This window comes from Ischnura elegans, chromosome 8, assembly GCF_921293095.1.
Source record: "Ischnura elegans chromosome 8, ioIscEleg1.1, whole genome shotgun sequence".
In the NCBI taxonomy this organism is placed as follows: domain Eukaryota; kingdom Metazoa; phylum Arthropoda; class Insecta; order Odonata; family Coenagrionidae; genus Ischnura; species Ischnura elegans.
Window position 1 is genome coordinate 53,694,090 of NC_060253.1, and position 23,075 is coordinate 53,717,164.

At 37.6% G+C, this 23,075-nt stretch overlaps 2 protein-coding genes across 4 annotated transcripts in view; one reads left to right on the plus strand and one right to left on the minus strand.

Annotated features, from left to right (window-relative positions):
• The first annotated feature begins 18 nt into the window (after window positions 1-18).
• Window positions 19-20,674, plus strand: LOC124163595 (inositol hexakisphosphate kinase 1-like). Of its 3 annotated transcripts, none has more exons than XM_046540607.1 (7): window positions 19-195; window positions 630-787; window positions 1,016-1,269; window positions 2,141-2,397; window positions 8,004-8,179; window positions 16,997-17,575; window positions 19,056-20,674. In XM_046540607.1, exons 2-7 carry the CDS (start codon window positions 755-757, stop codon window positions 19,992-19,994), a joined length of 2,238 nt encoding a protein of 745 aa, XP_046396563.1. In that variant the 5' UTR covers window positions 19-195; window positions 630-754; the 3' UTR covers window positions 19,995-20,674. The 3 variants fall into 3 exon arrangements, with proteins under 3 accessions (XP_046396563.1, XP_046396564.1, XP_046396565.1); XM_046540608.1 differs by having other exon boundaries at window positions 2,144-2,397; XM_046540609.1 differs by lacking the exon at window positions 630-787.
• Window positions 19,383-23,075, minus strand: part of LOC124163594 (coiled-coil and C2 domain-containing protein 2A) — a 150,386-nt gene continuing 146,693 nt past the window's right edge. The window contains exon 31 of the mRNA XM_046540606.1: window positions 19,383-19,469. The gene's annotated coding sequence lies outside the window, so the exon portion shown is untranslated. The remainder of the gene's footprint in view (window positions 19,470-23,075) is intronic.

The window sequence follows — 23,075 nt, forward strand, 5'->3', positions numbered from 1 at the left end:
TTGCGTATTTCTTGAAATCTGTGGTCATGCTCATGTTAATGTTTTTCGTGGCAAACAAATATTGTGATAAAGCTGTTGACTTTATGAAATTCAGCCAACCCACTTATTCTCCCCTGTATCTGCGTGCAATAAATATTAAAACTATATAACCACTGAAGACGGGATTGCTCTTCTGCATACCTTGGGAATGATATTGTAAGTTATTATAGCCTCTTCTCGATAAATAAATGTTACTTATCTGCTTTTTAACGGCTGGTCTATGGTTTATTGTAATTTATTGCGCGTTTATGTCAAAATTCTTGTCAACTCATGCATGGCTTAAAAAAATAAAGGATCCCTAACGTTACTCTAAAGAAAATCACTTTACGTTCAATAATTAAGTTGGGAGTATTTGTTTTATTTGGCAGTGTCTCGCCCCATGTGTGCTTTCTAGCGGGTATGATAAGCTATCTTCAAGCCACAGACGGCTTCAGCAAATCGTTCCCGAGAATTTATTTTATAACTATGTTCCTCTTAACCAATGTCCGCGTTGAGCAAATGTTTGTTTTTGACTGAGTGGGATAAGAAGTAATCTAGTTGAGTATATGGCCTCAAACAGTGCGCTTCACTACCATCCTCTTCCTTTTAAGGTCTCTCGACGACTGCTTGTGTAATATGCCCTCATATGAGACTTCATATATTTCCCGTTATAATTTCACCTTTAAGAGAATTTAAGAAAGTTCACTTGACGTTTTTTTGCGGCGGTGTTTAGCCCATGGAAGATGCTTCAGAACAAAAGCTCATTCAGGTATTTGTAGTGTGTTTTCAGAATTTGAAATATCATCTTTAAGTTTAGCATGCTGTAAAAATGTTCTCAGTTTTTTTGTACTCTCCTTAACAGCAATAAGTAATAGCATGGCTAAGGGTTCTGGTGCTGTCGTTTTTTCAACTATGTATTCTAAGCAACTAATAAAGCTTGTAAGTTAATCACAACTAGTTGTTATGGAAAAAAATAACCTTATAATTTTATTTTCAGCTGGAGCCATTTGCTCACCAAGTTGGCGGTCATTCATCCATGCTTTGTTTGGATGGTGCAACAGTGGCTAAACCTCTGGTTGTACGAGAGCAACGTTTTTATGAGACATTGCCAGCTTCTTTACGCCCATTTGTGCCTTCCTTTCTTGGGGCATTGGAGGTTCATGTGCTCCAAGGAGAGGGTGGATATGTTACCCATGCTGCCGCCCCTCCCCCCTTGTACAAGCCACATCTGGGAATCAGAACCAGGAGAAGGTAAATCATAAATATACATTCCTTTTCACTCATGCCAATCTTTGTCAAGGCCTGGTTTCACTGTACATTAACATGTACAAGTTACTTTATAAATGCATGAACACGTGAACAGAAAATAGAACCTGTTCTAATTTGGTTCATGCATTCGTAGATGTTCCATTCTATTCCACCATGAAATTCATTCATTGCAAACGTATGTTAACTCCTAGGTATTAGTGTACCTTGTAACCAGGCCTTGAAATGGTTGTGGAAGTCATGGGGGTATTAGTAACCAGAAGCAGGGACGCCGACTTACAAAAAATATTGGGATTAATTAAATGTTAAATATTTAATAAGTAGTGAGTTTTAAGTTTTGTAAGCATTTTAGAAGAGTCATATGATCAACATTAGAACACTGAGAACTCTAATCTCGATATCTGGGCACTCTGGGGAACGAATTATTGAGGGGGCTCAGCCCCATGGAGTCGGCGCCACTGATCAGAAGTCACTTATACCCCCTTCGGTTATGCTCCAAAGGCTGGATATGCTAGTCTGCAAGACTTTTTCATGGTGCACCTCTGATGTTAGGGCCTCTTTATGTGGTACATTAACGCGTACAAGTCAATGCGTGTCTGTGCAAATGATTTTGGTGGACTGGAACGGAACAAGTATAAATGCAAGAAAAATTGCACAAGTTTGGTGGTTACACAGTGCATTCACACGTTCATACATGTATACATTGACTTGTATGTATTAATGTATCATCCAACCAGGCCTATAAACTCTGGTACGGGAACTTTTTCAGGCGTCTTCATCTAATATTTAGAATAGAAATCTTTTTCAGCTCTTCTTTCAATGCACTTATTTTAACAATTCAATCACCCCTGCACAGTAGGATACGCCTCCACGATTCAGGAGACATTGAAATCGAAGGTGAAAATGAAGGCATGGTTTTTGAAGATGATGATGATGAAGACAGAGAGAACATTGCAGCCAAGTTGAAAGAAGAGGACCTAACTCAGTTGGAGGATGAGGAGTTGCAGAAGGTGGACAGGGTACCAAGGCCATCTGTTGGTCATGCCCTCAACCCATGGGTTCTGCGATGCCACCGGGAAAGCTTAAGTGGCCTCACCCCTGGCATGAGTCAAAGTATCCTTTTTTGTCTCTGACAAAATTCCTATGAAAAACCTCATGCGTATACCCTGAAGTATTTTATGTGTGCAAGTTTTCCAAAATAAATTTTTGTATCTGAGAGCTTTCATTGTAAGATAATATAGGTACATATATTAACATGCATAAATTATTGTGTCTTTTCGAAACAGCTACCCAATATTCCAATAGGGTGGTTTCCTATTATATTTTTATTGCCTAAATCGAAAGATTATTACTCCTGGAGTACGTATTTCACGCTTTTAGATTTTTAAGTGACGATATCTATTTTTCGCGATTAAATGAATAGTGAAAAATTTCAAGCGCGCGAAAACACGACGCGTAAGTAGGAATGATGGGAAAAAGTCTGTGCGACGTATTTCTGGTTCCCCTTCCCGCCTTGTGAGGTGACCTTGATCGAGGCTCTGAGCGCTGATAGGACGCAGGATGCTAGCGGGTAGCTGAGTACCTTGCTGGCAGGTAGCGCTTGGCTTAAAAAAGGTTTATTAATACCTTATCAAACGAAGAAAACTTTCCGACCTTAGCCAGTTTTAATAGGTGATTATTAAGACATGTTTCCCTGAGCTCTGTGCCTCATGCATGCATTGGTAACCTCTGACGATGTATACCTCCTATCCTCTCGTGTAGAAACTAGGTCCCTGTGACGTCACCTGGAGTGGAATCGCATGGGCGCCAATCTGGCCTTTTTCAAATGAGGATAAAATTTGACCCTTGCCATTCGTCTAAACCGGTATTTCAATGACCAAATAATTTGTGTATTATGAATACACTAAAGGTGGGTAACGAATCGCAATCAATGCCTTTCGTTTTCTTTGATGAAGGAAACTACCCTATTATTTACCGACTTACAGGTGTGTTATTCATTATTATTTACTTAATAGGTTTTGCAAAGCAGGGGTGCAGCTAGGAATTAAGGCTGGGGGAGGTTTAGGTGCTAATACCAGAGTGTGTGGGGGGTATGGAATACCCACCAGGATAAACGGTAGGTGCGAGATTAACAAATTGCTGGATTTTAAGATAAATGGTTCAAAATGGTGAGTTTTACGGCTTTCTGAGGGATAATTTATTAATCTTTACTCTATTCTATGAGCGATATCAATCCAATTAAGTAAAATGGATTAAAATAAAAAATTTCTCTGAGCTCTGGGGGGATTTTATCCCCCAAAACCCCTCCTCGCTGCAAAGTGACCCAAGGGATTTGTACAGGAATTAGATTATTGCTCCTCACTCTTAGCCTGACTTCCAAGGTTAACACGTACTCCTTTCCATTAATAGTTGCCTCAATAAATCAGAAAACTGGTTTTGAAGAATTATTTTCTATTTTAATTGACATTCAGAATATCTATTTCTTTGGATGCTCTCACTTCGAAATCAAATTTCAACTTGAGTAGATGAGGAGGGGCTGCCTGAAGATTCCATCAGGCAAGGTATGTTTCTTTAATATTAATAATGAAAAACACTTTGTTACATTCACAAAATCCACAGTTTCTATTTTATTACCGGTTTCGGTTATTACACCATTTTCAAATGCCTTGGTATAATAAGTATTTGAAAATGGTGTAATAGTCGAAACCGGTAATAAAATAGAAACTGTGAATTTTGTGGAAGTAGCAAAGTGTTTTTCATTATTAATATGGAGCCCTTCCACCACGTAAAAGCTTCAAGTCTCGATTTAACACTTTCGCTGCTAGCCATTTTGATGAAAAATATCGCTGTGAGCGGCAGTGGTTTTCTGCATAACCAAGTAGATATGTCTCTATGGATACCGTAAAAAATAATAATAAAAATCCTATGATTGTTTTAAACAAATAAAACGAAGGACGCACCGGTGCGTCTGCCGCTCACAGCATTGCCAAAGCTATGCAACCCGTGTCACATGCGTTATGCAACCCGCTACACAAATATTTTTATCTCCCTTAATTCTCATCTAACGTTCTTATTATTCGACTGATTTTGCAAGTAAATAGATGTTTTAAAAATTTGGAGTATTCGAAAGTGATAATTTTTTAAATGAAAATATAATTTTCTCGTAAAATAATTACAAACTCATAATTTACTCATGGTTTTGGGATAACTTTCAAGAATCATCCTGAAAAAAACACTAGAATGAAGAGTGCTATTTAAGTCAGCAATAAATATAAGATGTTAGAAAATATCCTAAAGCATAAAATCGTGTTTTTACGGGCAACCTGGATCGTAAGTGCTAACATATTTCCTCACTCTATTTTTGGCTCATACTCGGCACTTCTTTCTTCCTTTTCTTTTCATTTCCAAATTATGTGGTGAGTGACCATGTTTAGGGGAACTCATTGAAGGCATTACCTCAGGTTGGACATTTAGCAATGTTTATAGTATAGTTTATTAATTCATCGCGGTATTCTAACAAATGTACACGTTTCCCACTAAATCTTTGGTATAGAATGAAAGAATGAATCATTATTATCTGAATTAAGTATATTCTCAGCTTTAGGTACCAACGGCGAGTTTTTGTTTCGTAAAGATAATATGACAACAATTGATCGGTCTAATCTTTGCCTCCAAAATGTTTATTGTAATCGTCCACCATACTGGGCTTAGTTGAAACCCTTCCCCGCCTGCCCGCAAAATCGTGTCCATACTCGGAGGAAATCATCTTCACATCTCTTCATTATCAGAATGACTGTACAGTATGTTTTCTCTGTACAGCATGTTTTTGCAGACAATGGAAAAGGTTCACGCTGTCGTAAAAGTTATCCCTGTACACAGCGTGCCCCTTATTTTTTAAATTTGCCAACAATTTATGAGTGACTTTCTCTGCGTTCCATGCTCCCCCCACTTTTTTACCCTCGGTGCCACAATATATCAAGCAATCCAAATCCAAACCGCGTGGTTCAGTGATAATGTACAATTTTATTTCATATTTGTGACGTTTGTAAGGAATGACTTGTTTTAATAGTAACTGTGGATAACGTCAACTCCATAGAACCATGGATTCGTCTAGACTCACAGCCCTTTCCACGTAGTACAATTCACTCATACTTGCATAGAATGTATCATGCAAGGGTCGTATATTGTAAAATGGATCACTGGGTAAGTGTTCGCATTCAACCACATTTCTATCTTAGTGCATAGCGCGCAATATTCGCAAAAGCTATCTCGAGACATGTATATGGAAAAAACAGGGAGATAATATATTTCAGATTTTTCCAATAATATTATAATCTACTAAGAGAAATAAAACCCATCGGAAATAGAAGGTCAAAAAAGTTTCCAATTATCTTCGACTCAAGACTTATTCCAAGACGATATTCTAATTTGGAGAAGTATTATTTCGAACCACATATTCAGCATTGATATTCGTATCTGTTGCAACTCAAAAAACATCATTGGCAATGAGTCGTAAGTCGTAAGGATTCTCGCTGGGAACATTTAATTTTTGTCCTGAGGTGCCAGTAAAAGGGATATCTGTTACTTGGAGTTCATCTTTGTACCATAAATCGAAGTTATTTGAGTGCTTTCGGAACAGTTTTGATGAAGAAGCATGGGCGTTTTCTTCCTGACTCTCTTTGGACGACTCCTCTGGAATTCCTTCCTGGGATGCATTATCTTCCTTGCTGTCCATCTCCTCATCAAACTGCATAAGGATATCCATAAACTCTTAATTAGTCTTTTTCTTCAAAATTCTCTAAGGATATTCATCTCTTTTTTCATCGCGTTCCCGCTGAACCAGACGTTGATGCCACCGGCTCCTCAGCCATCTAATGTAATGGGAAAAAATCAAGATATTCAGGTAACCGGTGACACCTCCGATGATACTTCAGAGGATAGATATCTCCGAAAATCGAGCATATCAATCTATTCCGAAGGCCATGAGCACCTAGTACTTTCCTGTGGCAGCGTCGTACTTGCAATGATATTTCGGCCAGAGGGCGTGGAGGGATGAGAGTGAAAGGAATGCCTCGACGACTTTGTTTTTATAGGCCATACGAAACGATATCCGCATGAAATGAGACGAAATATTTCCCTTTTATTCACACATTATCGTGATCGTCTTGGAATTCCCGGTGTTACATTTCCGTCATACCGGCATTGAATTTCATTCTCAAGGTCAATGCTAATGGATCCTGTGTAAAATATTTTATCTTGAAATAGTGGTCGATTTCAGTTCCGTGTGTAAAGTATACGCAGAGTGGTAATTATATACCTATCTGTCAGTTTAACAAAGTACATAGCCTTTGCGATTGAACCATAATATAACGAGACACTTGTTTATAATATTGTATTTCGGGGTTTTGTGGAACAAGTGATTGAATGCTCAACAAAATTTTTCATTATATTTCAGCAAAATTCGGCAACATTACGGCATGTTTACATAATCAATAGGCTATATGGAAGAATAAAAGAAGAGTGCAATGGATTATAATTCATTATTATCGAATTTATGGTGATAATTTCTTAGAGCTAACTTTTTCCACGTTATGCACGATAAAGGGACATGTATAGAAAATTCTGGCATCGGACCTGGCTCAATCACGCGTATTACTTTTTCAAAGGATTTATTATAGCTAAACGTAATATCTTTTATGTACAAAAGAAGCAGCCATGACAATTGTCCAAACCAATGTGTTCACATATTTTTGCAATCTTCGGATATATCGACACATTTCCACATATTCGGATAAACTGAATATAAAACTTTATTTGACATAAATAATATTTAGAAGAGTTTATAAGGCATACGAGACCCATTTATCTCCAGTTCCGAGACAATTTAGCTCAGAAAAATTAAAATATCAAAAAAATTACGAAAAAATAGAAAAAAAATGAAAAAGTATTTACCTAAATAATGAAAGGTGAATCCTAGAAACGACGGCCAATACTGGATGGTACGGAATGTAATAGAGCAGCGAGAGGTAATTTGGAGCGCCCAAGACGTTCTCGGCTGATTCTATGGGCATTTGAAAACGGGTCGAAGCAGGACGCACGGGTGCGTCCTCCGCTCAGCATAATAGTTTGCGCAGGACGCACCGGTGCGTCCGCCGCAGCGAAAGTGTTAAGTATGTTTCTTTATCGCTGCATCACAAAGAAAAATGAAGGATTTGTTCATTTTGCATTTGAATCCATGCAGAGTTGGATAAAATCATAGTAACCATATTTATGCTTTAGAACAGTAATTAACCTTGCATATAGATATTTTGCAGTAGTTGGTGGTCTACCTTATGTAACCCTGAATCACAGAATCATTTTTACCAACCCTTTGCTTAAGGAGAAAGGTTTTCCTTCTTCATGATCCAAAAAAAGTACTTAAAAGCACTACTGCCTCTCATGAATCTTATGGTATGATGAACTTTAAATCAATTGTTAATCTAAATAATTATTTATTCTAGCGGTAATCAACATTTTTCCTATGCTTAGATATACATTGCCAAAAAGTCTGTATTAAAAAGCAGATTTTCACTTGCAATTTCCAGAAATCGTTGCTCAGAAAGCATTTTTTTTGGCCCTGATTCGATGGAGTACCATGATAAGAATGTAGGTGTTTCAAAATTTTAATGGAAATGACTTTGTACTTCGTTTCTAGCACCTTCCTCCTTAACTGAGATTAGATTTCATTCTGCTGGAAAATCTCACTGCAAGGTTTAAGCAGCCATGTGTGTTAGACCTCAAGATAGGAACTCGGCAATATGGAGACTCAGCATCCCCTGCCAAAGTTCGCTCTAAAATGATGAAAGTGGTTACCACAACATCAGGCAAACTTGGTCTCCGGCTTGGTGGTATGCAGGTAACATTTTTTCTCTTATTCATTTCTGTATTTTCTCTCCCCGGTATGAATTAAAGGTATAGTAACCATATTTATGCTTTAGAATAGTAGTCGACCATGTAGATATTTTGTGGTAGTTGGTGGTCTACCTTACTCAACCCTGGATCACTCAATGATTTTTTTCTGTCCCTCAGAGTGATAGCTCCAATGACAGGTTTTTTTGGGACGAAAAGAGTGATTGCTCGACCCATAATTTTCTGAAACATACGTTCATTCCCACCATACATTCATTCATTCACGAAACATACATTCATTTTTTATCGCTTTTTCCATCACTTTCTATACATATTTACAACTGTCACTCTTTTTAATGCCAAGGGTGGCATTACAATCGCAGCCTTGCATTCTGATTGGCTGAAGGATGGTACATACTAGCCTGTGGCATAGCTATGGGGTGGGGAGGGTGAGGGGATAGATCCACCCCCACCAAAGCTTCAGAAAATTTTATAGTAAATCAATTTTTTCCCTGCTGTGATGAATTCCTGCAGCATTACGTGTGAAACCAAAATTTTCAGAGCCAAAATAATGTAAAATGTATTTCCAGGCATGTCTTTTTTCATAAATTTCATTTCAATTTCATTTCCTTCCTCAACATTGAAGTACCTTCCCGCCACACCCGATCTACCTCTTTACTCCACATTCCTACACCCAGGCTATCTGTAATTAAGCGCTCACTTTTCCATTGACTTTCTTTTCTAATAAATTCCCTTCCACGTGATATTCATCCATTTGCTCTGACACTTAAAAATTTTACTCGCCTCTCTTCAACATATTTATCGAATAAATGACTAGATAGCTGGTAAATGTTTGTTGTTTCCTATTACTCTATTTAAATTTGAAATAAATAATTATTATTTAATATTTGTTGTTATAAGTGCTCTTTAAATTGGCAGTCTTGCTGTATGTGAGCGTTTTTATTAAAATAAAACAAATAAAAATAAAATAAATAAATTTTTCCCGTTGCCTGGGGGGTTGTCCTTCCAGACGCATACATCCCCCCCGAAAGCATATCCCAAGTTATGCCACTGGTGCCAGCTATGATTTCAGGTACAGAAAAATGGACGTGCCGAGTGCTGGGGAAAGGAATGGGATTTATGGCCTAAATCAAAAGATTATTACTCCTGGAGTACATATTTCATGCTTTTAGATTTTTAAATGACGATATCTATTTTTCGCGATTAAATGAAAAGTGAAAACTTTCAAGCGCGCGAAAATGCGATGGTTAAGTATGAATGCTGGGAAATCCCCATGTGACATCGTTCTGGTTCCCGCTGCCTTTAGCAGGTAGTAGAGTACCCTGCTAGCAGGTAGTGCTTGGCTTAAATAAGGATTATTAATACCTTATCAAACGAAGGAAACTTTCCGACCATAGGTAGTTTTAATAGGTGATTATTAAGACATGTTTCCCTGAGCTCTGTGCCCCATGCATGCATTGGTAACCTCAGACGATGTAAAACTCCTATGTACTCGTATAGAAACTAGGTCCCTGTGACATCACGTGGAGTGGCATCGCATGGGCGCCAATCTGGCCTTTTTCAAATGAGGATAAATTTGCCCCTTGCCATTCGTCTAAATCGGTATTTCAAAAACCAAATAATTTGTGTATTATGAATACACTAATGGTGGGTAACGAATCGCAATCAATGCCTTTCGTTTTCTTTGATGAAGGAAACTACCCTATTGTGAGAAACAGTCATTTTGCTCCGCAATCGTTGGAGTGATCACTGATTGGAAAAACAATTGTGTGCTTCCGGTTTTAGGGAAATGTTGTTATCCATCATTGTAGTGAAGGCAGTTATTTTCCTCTTTTTTAAGGTGCATGTAAGTATATTATTATGTACATTAAATTCAAGGATTATACCTGTAATTACATGCTGCTCATCTTAGGATTTCCAATTTTGAATTTCATTAGATCCCGTTGTTGCGATTGTGTACAACTTCTATTCCTTCAAGTTAGCATACTGAAGTTCTATAGATACCAGTAAATCACTTCTCTGAATTTTTGATGAAGGTGAAGCAGGGCTTCCTAAGTCATGAATCATTTTGAGGTTGACTGGTGGAATTTTTAAATTCATATTTATCTCTCTCTCAAAATAGCCATCAATGGCTATTTTGAGAGAGAGATAAATCTGATTCCCTTGAGAAAGCGACCAGCATCGGTCGGGAAACGTTGGGGCCACCCAAAATCTGACGCGGCGACATAGCCCAAAAGTTTTAATTCAACAAGAATAAATATGCATTGTATTCAAATATTAAACATGGCAGTCCACAATTTTAGACTGGTCGTGTCCTTGAAAACTGCAAGGGATAGTAGGTTTTTATTCCTCCTACCTAAAGTGCAAAATTGAACTGTACCATAAAATTTCTGTAAAGAACCCACTGCTACCAGAAAAGTGAAAACTTATAATTGGGTAAGTGGAGGTTTGAAATTCAGAGGTGATATGTGGGTTGCATTTTCTTGGGGACAGCTAAAATTTTGTGATGCAGTAAGATGTGGTTCTAATCAATTACACAAGTAAGTTTAAATGTATATGAAAATTTTAATGCAGTGTAAATTTTCAAAAATAGCCTTAACGGTGGATTCCATAAGCACATGGAAGAAATCAGAAATTTTGTATGTAGTAATGAGGAAAGAGTACTTAGCAGGTAGGCCTTTATGGAGGAAAAAAATGTCAGTTAACTAGCTTTGAGAGTAGTCTTTTGCATAATGGACATTTAATATATTTGTACCGGTTCGTTAATGAAGCTTTTGGTATGCAATGGAAATGGGTAAGTCCGTGGATCACTGTTAGGTCTTAAGGCCTGTTTACACGATACATTAACACGTACGAGTTAATGTACGTTTGTGTGAATGATTTTTGTGGACCGGAACAGAACATGTACAAATGGATGAACCAAATTAGAACAGGTTCTATTTTCTGTGCATGCATTCGCACAAGTTTGGTGGTTACACGGTGCATTTTGGCGTTCATTTTTGCGTTCATACATTTAGACATTAACCCGTACGTGTTAATGTCCCGTGTAAACAGGCCTTTAGAAATATGGAGATATTTGTGAAATAGGGAATTTACCATCTAGAGATTTACCTTGATACCAAAGCACCCACCATTTGTTTTGCATCAGATATTTTTATATATTTTTTAAATACATGTATCTAAATTAAAGCAGATGAATTACTCCAAATCAGTCATAATTATTAGCAATGTTAGCATGTGAGACTTCTAAGCAATGGATTGGGATGGTGTTCCATTTCAGATTATGTGTGTGTGTCAGACTGCAGTAAGCAATATGAATGGCAAAAGGCAGGGAATTGACCATCACTTACTTGCCCTTTTTGCCTTGGAACAGAGTAATTAGCTTCCAAAGTTGAACCATCAGTGGGGCCTGGCCAAGCCTATGGCAATCCCCCTTAGGCCGTGCTGGCAGAGATGCCTCACAGACAGTATGAGACCCAGTGACAGCAGTAGTGGATGCAGAAACAACTCGAGGGGGGGGGGGCAAAAGATATCTTGAGTTACCTTTACTTTTATCCTAATAAAAAATGATCAATTCACAGAGTTTAAGAAAATTAAAAAAAAAATTTATTACACACATACCCAAGACAATGCCATCTTATGATATAAAAAAGTTATAATTGTGGTTCTGCAATGTTTGGCAATACGGATGCCCCCCCTGTGCCCCTCATCTGTATCCGCCACCGAGTGACAGTGAAGCCTCTCCAAAGAATGGGTGAAGAGCGTGAAAATTTGGAAGCTAATAATTTGGCTCCAGGAGCTAGTGGGGGGGGGGGGAGTCCTATAATAATAATAATAATAATTTATTCTCCGCAGACCATACAAATGTAGGTATCAGATTCGTCAATATGTAAAGTACAACATAATTATTTAAATACAAAGTACAAAAACATCACAATATACATGGGTCATAAAGAAAATGATTCGATTTAACATTGTTTGTGATCATCACTTCAGAATTCATTTACAGTATAATAACATTTCATTATCAGATACTCTTTTAAGAGTTTTTAAAATACTTTTGTCGATTTTGTACTCTTCACACTGTCAGGTAGCAAGTTATAGATTTTGGTACCCATAACCATAGGATTATTTGAAGATATCTTCTTTTTGTGAAAAGTTACAGGAATATTGTATGTATTTCTTGTGCCATATGGGTGAATTTCTTCATTAGAATATCTTCATCCCCCCTTTTGGATATAAGAATACAATTACTTAGCTTCATCATAAAAGAAAGTAAAATATTGAAAAATCATGAATTTACAAAAGATTTCTTTGAGAAAAGTTTTTTTTTTCAATTATGAAAAATTAGTTTAAAACCCTCCACTTATTGTTAGTATGTACTCTGTTTTGCAAAAATTTTCCCCCTAGTTTTGGACCCCCCTTGAATGAAATTCCTGGCTACTCCACTACTTGGCTCCAAGGCCAAAAGGGCGTATGAAAATGTTCACCAGTTCATACATCATACTACACTATCACCCTGCCAAATGTGGATAGAATCTGAGGAGCACACTTCTGAATGTTCTATATTAGTCTCTGATCATATGTTAAAATGCCATTGAACAATTATACAGAAAAAGGCAAGAGAATGAGGTTATTTGTCTCATTTTATTAGGATATCACAAATGATCATCAAAAGGTGATGCTCTCATAAATTGATAAGAGTTAACAGTTATTGTGAATGGTTATACTTTTTGCTTTTTGATATATCATCATTCCCTTCGGTGATTTAAATATCCGGAAGATTAGGTCACAAAAAATTATCTTGGCTTATTTGTTCTGGAAACAGAGCAGCTATGATTGAGCTGTGTGGAAGATCCTCTGATGTATGGAACCATGTGCAAACTGTATTCTTGGATGAGGAACCTATTAGTTGGAATTTTTCACAACACATATTTTCACCCCATGATAGGTGAGTGTTAAAGATTATGTAGCCCGCACTATTAACATTTCTATTCTTTGTAACTGGGATGAAAATGGAATACGTATATATGTATTTCAAAATGAGATATTTTATCTCACTCTTTATGTAGTGCTCCTTTTTCCTTTCACAAAGCCACAATTTTCAGGTATACGATGTAGTACGCCAATATTTCACTGGCATGTGTCACTTTATTGAAACAACTAGCATGTGTCCCAGAAACTCAATACTATTTAATGCATTGAATACACTAGGAATGCACTTTATGCAATTATGTACTATAATTCAAATATCTCATTTATTAGGTACCCTCATAGTAGTTTTTCTTCTTAAACTTTTAGATAGCACTCCAAGTATTAGAGAGAACAAGTTTGCTACACAGCACAATCCCGATTATCTAGGCTAATGATGGGGAGTGACCACACGAATAATTGGAAAGCACAGATAACCCAAACTTTCATTTTAATGTCATAATTTTCATTATTTACGTAGGGCAAATAATATATTATTATTTATGCAGTTATTCTGTTATTTTAGAGTGCTTCCTGGACTCAATGAGAGCTTTCTTCACCAGTTCGCGATCTTTTTTGCGGCGATAACATGGTGGTACTCGTATTATTAATGCTCCATGTAAGGCCTGGTTTCGAAAACCACGCATCCGTGGCTTTGTGATCACAGATACAGAGAAGTGGTTTGCACGAATACTTCAAAACCACTGCTCGACGTCGGAAACTACACTGTCAGGCACCACGCCACATAGTCTTGTCTGGCACAAGTTGCCTGGGTTGCAACTGCTGTGCGACGCGTATCTGTGATCAAGGAGCACTGTCTCGCACTGCAAAGCTTGGAAAACAGGAACACGGAGCTCCCGTGAATGCAGCTAGCATGTGACCGCTTCCGTTTTACGAATGGGGTTCTAATGGAAATAATAGGCCCGGTGTATCCTAGCATTAATGCCGTAATTCCGATGATTTTGCATCTGATTTTTTTTTATAAAGATAGTGGAAAAAATTAAGCGAGAGTCAAAAATCATGCATGGATAATCTGCAACCCGGATAAACCGCAGGCGAAGAATCGGTAGTCTGCTGTACCTGTGGATATTGCCCTTCACCGGATACTTCACAATTTTAACTGTCATATTAATCCTCGTAGTCGCCTCTCCTACAAGTTGCCGAGGTGGCAACTGTTGCAGTACGTGTACCCATGATCACAGAGTGCGGTCACGTGCTGCGTAGCTTGGAAAACAGGAGCACAGTGCTTCCGCGAATGCAGCTAATGCACGATTGCTTCCATTGTACAAAGGGAATCTAATGGAAACTATAAGCCCAGTGTATTGTAGCATTAATACAGTCATTCTGGTGATTTTGCATTTGATTTTATTTTTTTTTAAAAGATAGCGGAAAATATTGAGCAAGAGTGAAAATCATGCATGGATAATCCGCAATGTGGATATACCGCTGCGGGATAATCGGTAGTCTGCAGTATTATGCTCTAGCACGGAAATAAATATGTAAAACTTAAAATTGAAAATTGGTGATTTGTCGCTCTATACATTCCTAGTATAATTCCCACCGAATGTGAAGTTAACCCAGTCAAAGGGTTCCTTGTAACAAGTGACAATGATTCTGTGAAATCTACTCGTAACTTCTGAGTACATATAGCCTTAACCACTAGTCTAGCTTTATAGTGTTCTACATTGCCATAAGTTTCTCTCCTTAATTTAAAGGCCTACTTAGTAATGATGCACAAAGGTTAAGAAAAGACTTCGCTGTTTCACAAAATAAAATATATTTGCGACTGGTTTCGATAAAGCGTATCATCATGATGATACGCTGTATCGAAACCGGTCGCAAATATATTTTATTTTGTGAAACAGCGAAGTCTTTTCTTAACCTTTGTGCATCATGAAGGAGTTTCACCATGTTATGCCAACCACCATCGCATTTACGCCTACTTAGTATATTTAATCTTTTCTTCACCTCAATTACTTGACAAAGCATCTCTTTGATGTGATCGTCAGGAGATTGCTATATTGCCTACTCTGGAATCAGAGATTTCTTAAGGTTTTTATGTCTCTTAAGCAATATCTAAGCTCCATGTTATGCTTTTGAGCACTGTTATCAAATATCCTCTTTGATAATTCCCTCTAAGGGCTAACAGTTGGCAATAGTACAACATCTACTTAAGGGATATCAGGATATAAAAATTAGTGGAGAAAATCACAACCATTCACAAATTATCAAGACCAAGTCACCGTTGATTCCATACTTTAAAAATGCACCTATTTTGAAGTACATGCGAGGATTATTTGTGATGGGAAGCATATTTTTGCAGACAATATGAGAGTACAAACTACCTAATTCATGAGTAAATTGTTAAAACAAAGATAATCAGCCAATAGTTAAGTTTATGTAGGTTGAACCCAAATGCATGCTGAAGCATAGTATGGCACCTGTGGGTGTCAACAAGTTGAAGTAGTGAAGCAGCTGCGACTCTACTAGAAAATAAAATGATTGTTTCCCCTCAATGTACACATCATATTACTACAGCAGTTAAATTAATTATTATTTCAGTTTGGGTGTGGAGAGTGTCACTGTACTAATTATGGTTGTCTCCATCATAACTCGTTTGTAGAAGAGCTACTGCCTCTCCTCTGATTGATGGGAAGCATGATTGTTGGTGGCTTGTCATCATCAAGTTATGGCATCTTCACAGATTTTTGTATAACTAAAGTGGCCTACTTTACTGAGGGATGGACCAAGGCCACTTCAAAATGCAGTCAACTTATGTACATAGCTGGTAATTCAATGAGCAAACTTGATAACCACTATACATATCTAGATGTCGAGCAAACGTATGTAACCCACTAGATACACTCAGTGGCTTTTAACTTAACCTTGAGTTATGATGTATCTATAATTAAAATGTATTCTCCCTAGAATTGACCCTTCTGTGAGATTACATTCAGGAAGTGTTGATTTGATCTCTTTTCTGTACACGTCCTTGTCTTGTTTTTCAATTTTGTAGCTTCGTCTCATGCAGTCTCTTTGGGAAAAGATGGTCACTGGGTAGAGGAAATAAAGAGCTACATATACAGTTAGGATTTAATGAAAAGCCGAAAAATAAAATCATTTTAGAGTACAGTATGTACCGAGAGTTAAAAAACTAGCATTGGTTCATGTACCACCATTTATGCCTATTTTCACCTGTACAAAAGAGGAAATAGATTTCTGTAAGGTCAGCAAATATATTTTATATAAAAGACCTATACTCCAAGATTTTCATATTTATATAAAATAACTAATTGTGACTGGAAAGATAAGATTTTGCCCATTGTTTGCACTTCCACAAAAAATAATACTAAGGCCTGACCACCTAACACAATGCCTAGTGGTACTCCAACACTTAAGGACACAAGGGGGGACCCAAAAATAACTGGACAGAAATCGCTGCACGTGTCGCTCTTTATGTTTTGGGATTTTTCTTCTAGATGGGTGGTGTTTCATCATTTCTGCATCAGTATGCAAAATGGCATGGCTTTAGACAGTTGTGAGAGCTCCTGTGACAGTTTACATTCAAAGATTTAGTACTAAACGTGTGTCGTGCTGTGGAAAAAACGTTTTAACCGTATCTGTGTAAATGGAGAGTACTTTGAAGGTGACTGGCGTTTGTAACACAAAAAAATTAAATTTGTAATTTTTAAAAATTGTATCCGGTTATTTTTGGGTCCCTCCTCACATGCTACATACGTATCACTCATATTATGGATCCTGAATGGGTTAATGAGATAATAAAAATAACTTAATGTGATGCTAAAATAATTTCTTCTTTTGCCATTAATAGGTTTATCAGGTGACAACAAGGCGTTTCCTGTGTCGTAACAAGCTCTTTGGTCGCACCCTGACTGTTGATGGCTTCCGCATGGCCTTGGTACAGTTCCTGCACAATGGGTGGTGCATTCGGTTGGACATTGTGAGACCCCTATTGGAGAGACTGGAAGCTTTAGAGGCGATCCTATCGCGCTTGGGAGCTGCTCGTTTCTACACCTGCTCCCTCCTTTGTTTGTACGAGGGCGAACTGCGAACACCATCTACCACCCCTCTCTCGCCCTCTACGCCAGCTCCGCCAATGACCCCTGGTCCATTTTCGGCTATGCCCCCTGGATTCTTCACCTCCTCCTCCAACAGATTTAACTTTCCCATCAACAACCAGTCATCCATGGAATTGAGTCACTCCCCCTCAAGCCTAAACGGCAAGCTTGCCAATGTGCTGGCCAACGGCAAGGAAAATGCCGGGGTTTGGGGAGATGTGGCCAGGTCTTCTCCCTTTGCTCATGCTGAGCAGCGAAATCATACCTTCCCCAATTCATCATCTGACGGCATGTCTCCTGCTGTGGAGACCTCTACTCCGCATAACTCTGAGGTGAGTGATATCTTTCATTTATATTTGTCAGGATTGACACCGATCAGGGAGGTCAGGGATATTAGGTTATGTTCAGGGAAAAATCCACAGAAAAAATCATTCGCCTTGACCAGGATTCGAACCCGGATCACCCAATTTCCAGTCGAGTGCTTTAGGCAGCTACCGAGGCATAATTCCTCTTTTCTTAATCTCAGGCAATCTTCTATATTATTTCTACTGTATAGATACCTTTTTCACAACTTATATGCAACCTAACTCTACAAATGAGGTACCAAAATGCACAGAATTTATCAGAGAACATGCAACGGCATATCTTACTTCCTAAATCTTGCTATTGTTTCGTAAAATTGGTTTTTAAATAATTAAAAAAAAGAAAACAAAAACCGGTAAATATTCCTGACGTTAATGGCGCATAAACTGAAACATTTGTTCATTTGCAACAATATCTCGCATTCTTGAAATAACTTTTATCAAAATGGGGCTGATTCCACATTCAAGTCTCCTGTTGATACGTAAGTATGAGTCATCAAGTGCGTTTAACAGAGGATAGTTTAATTACTTCCAATGTTGTGTTTAAAGAGGTCCTCTGACCTCAATTTGTACATGAACATTCCAATTAAATTTGTACATAAGACCCTGCCTTTTTTTCTACATTTTAAAATTAGAAACGCACCTATCCCTCTGTGGACCTGCATTAAAAAGAGCGGGGGAAGCCCACTGGGAGCTGGCACAGCACACTCGTCCTAAAATAAACTATGGACACCCCTCTCAGATGCAATTTTGCTATATTTTTAATTTCATAGAGATAGTTAAGTGATAGGATAGTATATGTTATCACATCTTATTTCTCATCCCTGCATGGATTAACTACTTCAAGGATTGTGCATTGATCAAACATGTACATATATAATTTTCATCTTTTGAAATGGGTGCTGTAACTGCTTGAACGTGAAAGATAAATTGAGGTGAATGAATTTAATATGTCAGAATATTTTATAGTTTATATTTTAAATAATTCTGCCTTATTTTTCATTTTTTAAAGGTCACATGATTTCATGATTTCTGTCAAAATAATCTTTCAGCTATTAATGCTTAAACCATGCTTAGGGTATGCAATTTTTGTAATTTACTGTTATTGATATTAATTGTATAAATTCTAAATTTGAGGTGGAATTCTGGTATTGTTGAAAAATAATTACTTTTGACATTCCTTTTGAATTATTAAAAATTTATTTGGTGAGTAATTTTGATTCCAACTTGGTTGAGTTGTTTGTCAAATGTTTATTTTGGATATCCATTAATAATTTTCATGGTCCGAATAAAATTTCGAGAGAATTCAAGGAGGGAGATTATGTTTTTTTAGACATTTTTTTGGGAAAAATCTCATGTTTTCAACGGTAAATAAAAATTCTTACCTAGTTGTTTTAAAATAAATCCTTTATTAATCTGTTTCATCACGGGTATTTCTTGAACCTTACAGGTGCATGGAGTATCTGCTTGTATAAGTTCATCTTCGAGCAATTCCAGAAGGATGGCTGCTGTCGAAGAGGCAACATCACACAGTTCAAATGAACCGGCTTCTCCCGGAATCAGAGAATCATCTGGCTCTATAAGTAAAATCACTCCACAAGCCACTGTACTCCCTTCCAGAAGTGGTTCTGCCTCGCAATGGAGTCACTTGACTGATGTAGGAACCTGTCCATCTGATGTGAAACCACATGGGTCACCAATTAGAGGCTCAAGGTCGAGTTCTCCATTTACTCCGTGTCCCCATCTGCTGCCGTCGGAAGGAACTCCTCCAGTCAAGAGTTCCACCTCCTGCGACAGCCTTAATTCTCATAAAGGTATTGTGCCTCACAATTTAGCCGCAGCAATTAGTCCCAAGTTGGAGAACCTGGAAGACGAAGCAGTTAAGGGCCAGTTGAGGAAGAGCCGGCAGAGGAGGGAGACGTTAGGACGAAGTGTCAGTGCTGACTCAGTTTCTTTCTCCCGTGTCAGATACAATGCCTTAAATAAAAACGAATGGAAAGGAGGTGATGCCTGGTTAGCCAAAAATGATAGTTATTCAGACACCAAAGTCAATGGGTACGTTACACGGGATAAAGAGGACTGGACATCTAGGTTGAAAGATGTAAGGAAAAGATCGCGAAGCTTAGAGCCACAGATGTCCCTATACCCTTCAAGCATCAATCAGAGTCCATATTTTGATGATGGTGCCGTTTCTCACTATACCTCCATCTCAGCAAATCCTTTGGTGGACGTGCGACTAATTGACTTTGCCCACTCAACCCATAAGGGACTATCAGATCCCGTCACATACGCAGGGCCTGATCAGGGCTTCCTCTTTGGCTTGCACAATCTCATCAATTTGCTAAGAGATATTGCGCATGAAGCCATGACTGCCACGGAGAGGTTTTGAGAATATTTTACTGTGTTTCTCATGTTAAAAGTTGTCCTCAAGTGAAATCATGACTTGGGTATGAATCCTTTACAGTAAGTTATGAAAATATGTATAAATATATTGGGGCCAGTTTCTACGTCTCTATAATGGTTTGTTACTATGGTGAAAATATTTAGAAACTTGTTATACAGTACTTTTTAATACTGTTATATCCTATGCCGAGGAAGTTTTTTGTCTGTATATGTTGGACTGAGTCAATATTGTTTGTTTGGAGATATTTTTTTTTAAATTTTTTGTGCTACTGAAGTAAAAACTTGCTATTGCTGCTTTTATCTCTATCAAGAGTAGTAACTTTACATTAGAAGTCTATTGGTCTTTCACAATATAATGATTTCTTATGCGTAATCTCTAACCTGCTGTGAGAAACTTATGAAAATTTCGATCTTAGTTGTTGGGACAGTGTGAGGATATTTAAAATGAATGCAATCTCTGCCACTATTATCACTCTATGTGAGAACTCTTAGCTCTTTGATTGTATTGCCTTTTTCTTTTAAAATGATTTAGTCCCAGAGTTATACAATGCTGCCGTAATATTAGTAATAAAACACATTCCATTTTTGGAAGAATTAGATTTATCAGAGGCAATAAGTAATTTATGAAGAGTTGATTCTGGCTTGGTCTGGTGGAATTCTAATGTATATTTTTCACTAACACTTTTATTCATGCGGCCAGTTTCAATACATTTAGTATCAATGCCAGGTCACTTGACAATGGTACTAAATGTATTGAAAACGGTCATAGGAGCAGAAAAGTTTGTGGGAAATCGCCGGTAATTTTTAATTTACAATAAGTAGTTAATCGCATCATCAAAGGAATACATCACTTAACCCCTGTTCATAATATTTTCCATCGTTTCCTTAACAGAGGATTTTTTTTAAGCGGAGGGCCATGTGTTCTCATGCAGTTGGTGTAGTGGATAAGAAATAAATTTCCAACATCTAAAGAATTATGATCTAACACCAGAAGTGCTTCCTTGCCTAATTATGAAAAGTGAAATTTTTAGTTTCATCCTTGGATCTGTTCATTTCTTGCTACGTATTATTTTATTATTACAATTGTGAGAAATAAATATATGGCTGAAACACTGCATGCATCATGAATGGTAACCACAGGGTTCATCTTGCTCAAGCAATTGACAGGGCAATTCATATAAAATGCAAGTTCATGTTATGTTTGCTACGTACACAAGGGCATACCCAGGATCAAAACTAGGGGGGGATGCCAGCCATGGTTGTTCAAGTTGTAGGTAAAATTTAAGCATGGAAAAGGTGAATGAAATCAACAATTTCAGGAAACTGTAACAGCTCTTTATTAGTTTTTTAAATTATTTGCTTGAAAAAATAGTATTCTCCTTAAAAACATATGTGATTTTTGCTTCTAGGAGAGGGGCAGCTGCCCCCTTCGGTCTTTGCTGGGTACGGCCACATACGTATTTTGATTCTCATTATTATCAGATTCAGTTTTATGCCCCGAATTAAAAGTGCATGTCATTTATGCTCATCTACATTCAGGGGAAATAATAATGTCCAGATCTACAAAGGACACTTGCTTGAGAATAGTGCTTTCTTCTTCTTCCAATTCCTTTGATACAGAAAATATACTGAATTCTGCTCTAGCTGCTAAAGGAGACTATTTGTCTGAGCATGCAAAAATAAAACATGCAAGATTTTTTACAATCCAATCTTGTTATTTACATGGATCAATGTCCATTTTATAATTGCTTCTGAGGTCGAAGGCAATGAACACTCATATTTTGTGTGCTAAAGTTTGTTGTTCATTCTTCCTGTAATTTCGTGCATGTTTACCACTCAAATGCATACCTCTGGAGGTGCATGTCTCTTGTATTGATGTTAAGACCATTCTGCTTCATTAATTTGTGGTCAGAAATTTTCTCAACCCTGAGTCTAACATATGGACAGCTAATTAAGTCAGCATAAGTGAAGAGTCACTCAATTTTTGGTTTAGAACTAAGACATCTCGTCACCTAACCTTCAAATATGAACTGGCAATATATGTGTACTGGCCTCACATCATCTTTTGTGATACTCTTTTGCATTCTTTGCATAAATTGAGGCACATAGCCAGGGGAGGAGGGCTTTTGGGGCTGCCAACCCCCTTAAAAAAATTTTCCCTTGTGGCTACTATCCGCCATACATCCTTTTTGGAGACCTATAGCAAAGGGGTACTTATCCTCTCTGACTTTGTCTTTGCTTTAAAGTTGTTGACATAGAGTCATAGATCCAAAATTTTCTCAAAATCGAATTGCATTAAGTACTACGTCCAGAACAAAATTTTAAAAAAATCAGGCTGATTTTGGAAAAAACATCTAGGGAGACTAAGTCATTATAGATAAAGCTTTTTCAGTAAAAACTGATGGTGACTATAAAGTTCAGAACTAATCAAACCAAATTAATTGCTTATTTAGTGAAATTTATGATTTTCCAAAGCATGTGAATGGAAGAGAAATGTGTATCTACAAGTGTAGGCAACCCGCACACCACCAAAGCATCTCGTTGAAGCAAATTTCTGCCTATGTGTCTGCATCATGCTTTTCCTGATTCTCTAGCTCCACCTTAATTTTAAATCGCTTATAAAAACCTCTAGCTGATGGGCAGGCAGCCTTTTTATGCTTTCTGACGGCATGCTATAACTAGCATCATTAAATTGAATGAAAATACGTATCAGTATCTCACACACTCAATGATACAACCCGAAGATTGGTTGGGATAAGTGGAGGTAGAGTTCTACCCAGACTTAGCTGAAGGCATGTGAATTTTCATGCATTCAGGACTTTAACAGTGAAGCTGCAATTTTATACCCCTTGAGTTTACTTATTTCGTCAATGTAAATTGCGATACCTATGCTATCCACACATCGAAGTGAAATTATGTTGGATGAGTCCAGCGATTGTATTATTATTAGGGATGGTCGGATCGGATACTTCGGATCCAAATATCCGCAGATATTGCCCTTCATCGGATACATTCAATCCAAAGTCACGGAAGACATCAGATCTGGATCCGAAATTTTAAATAATAG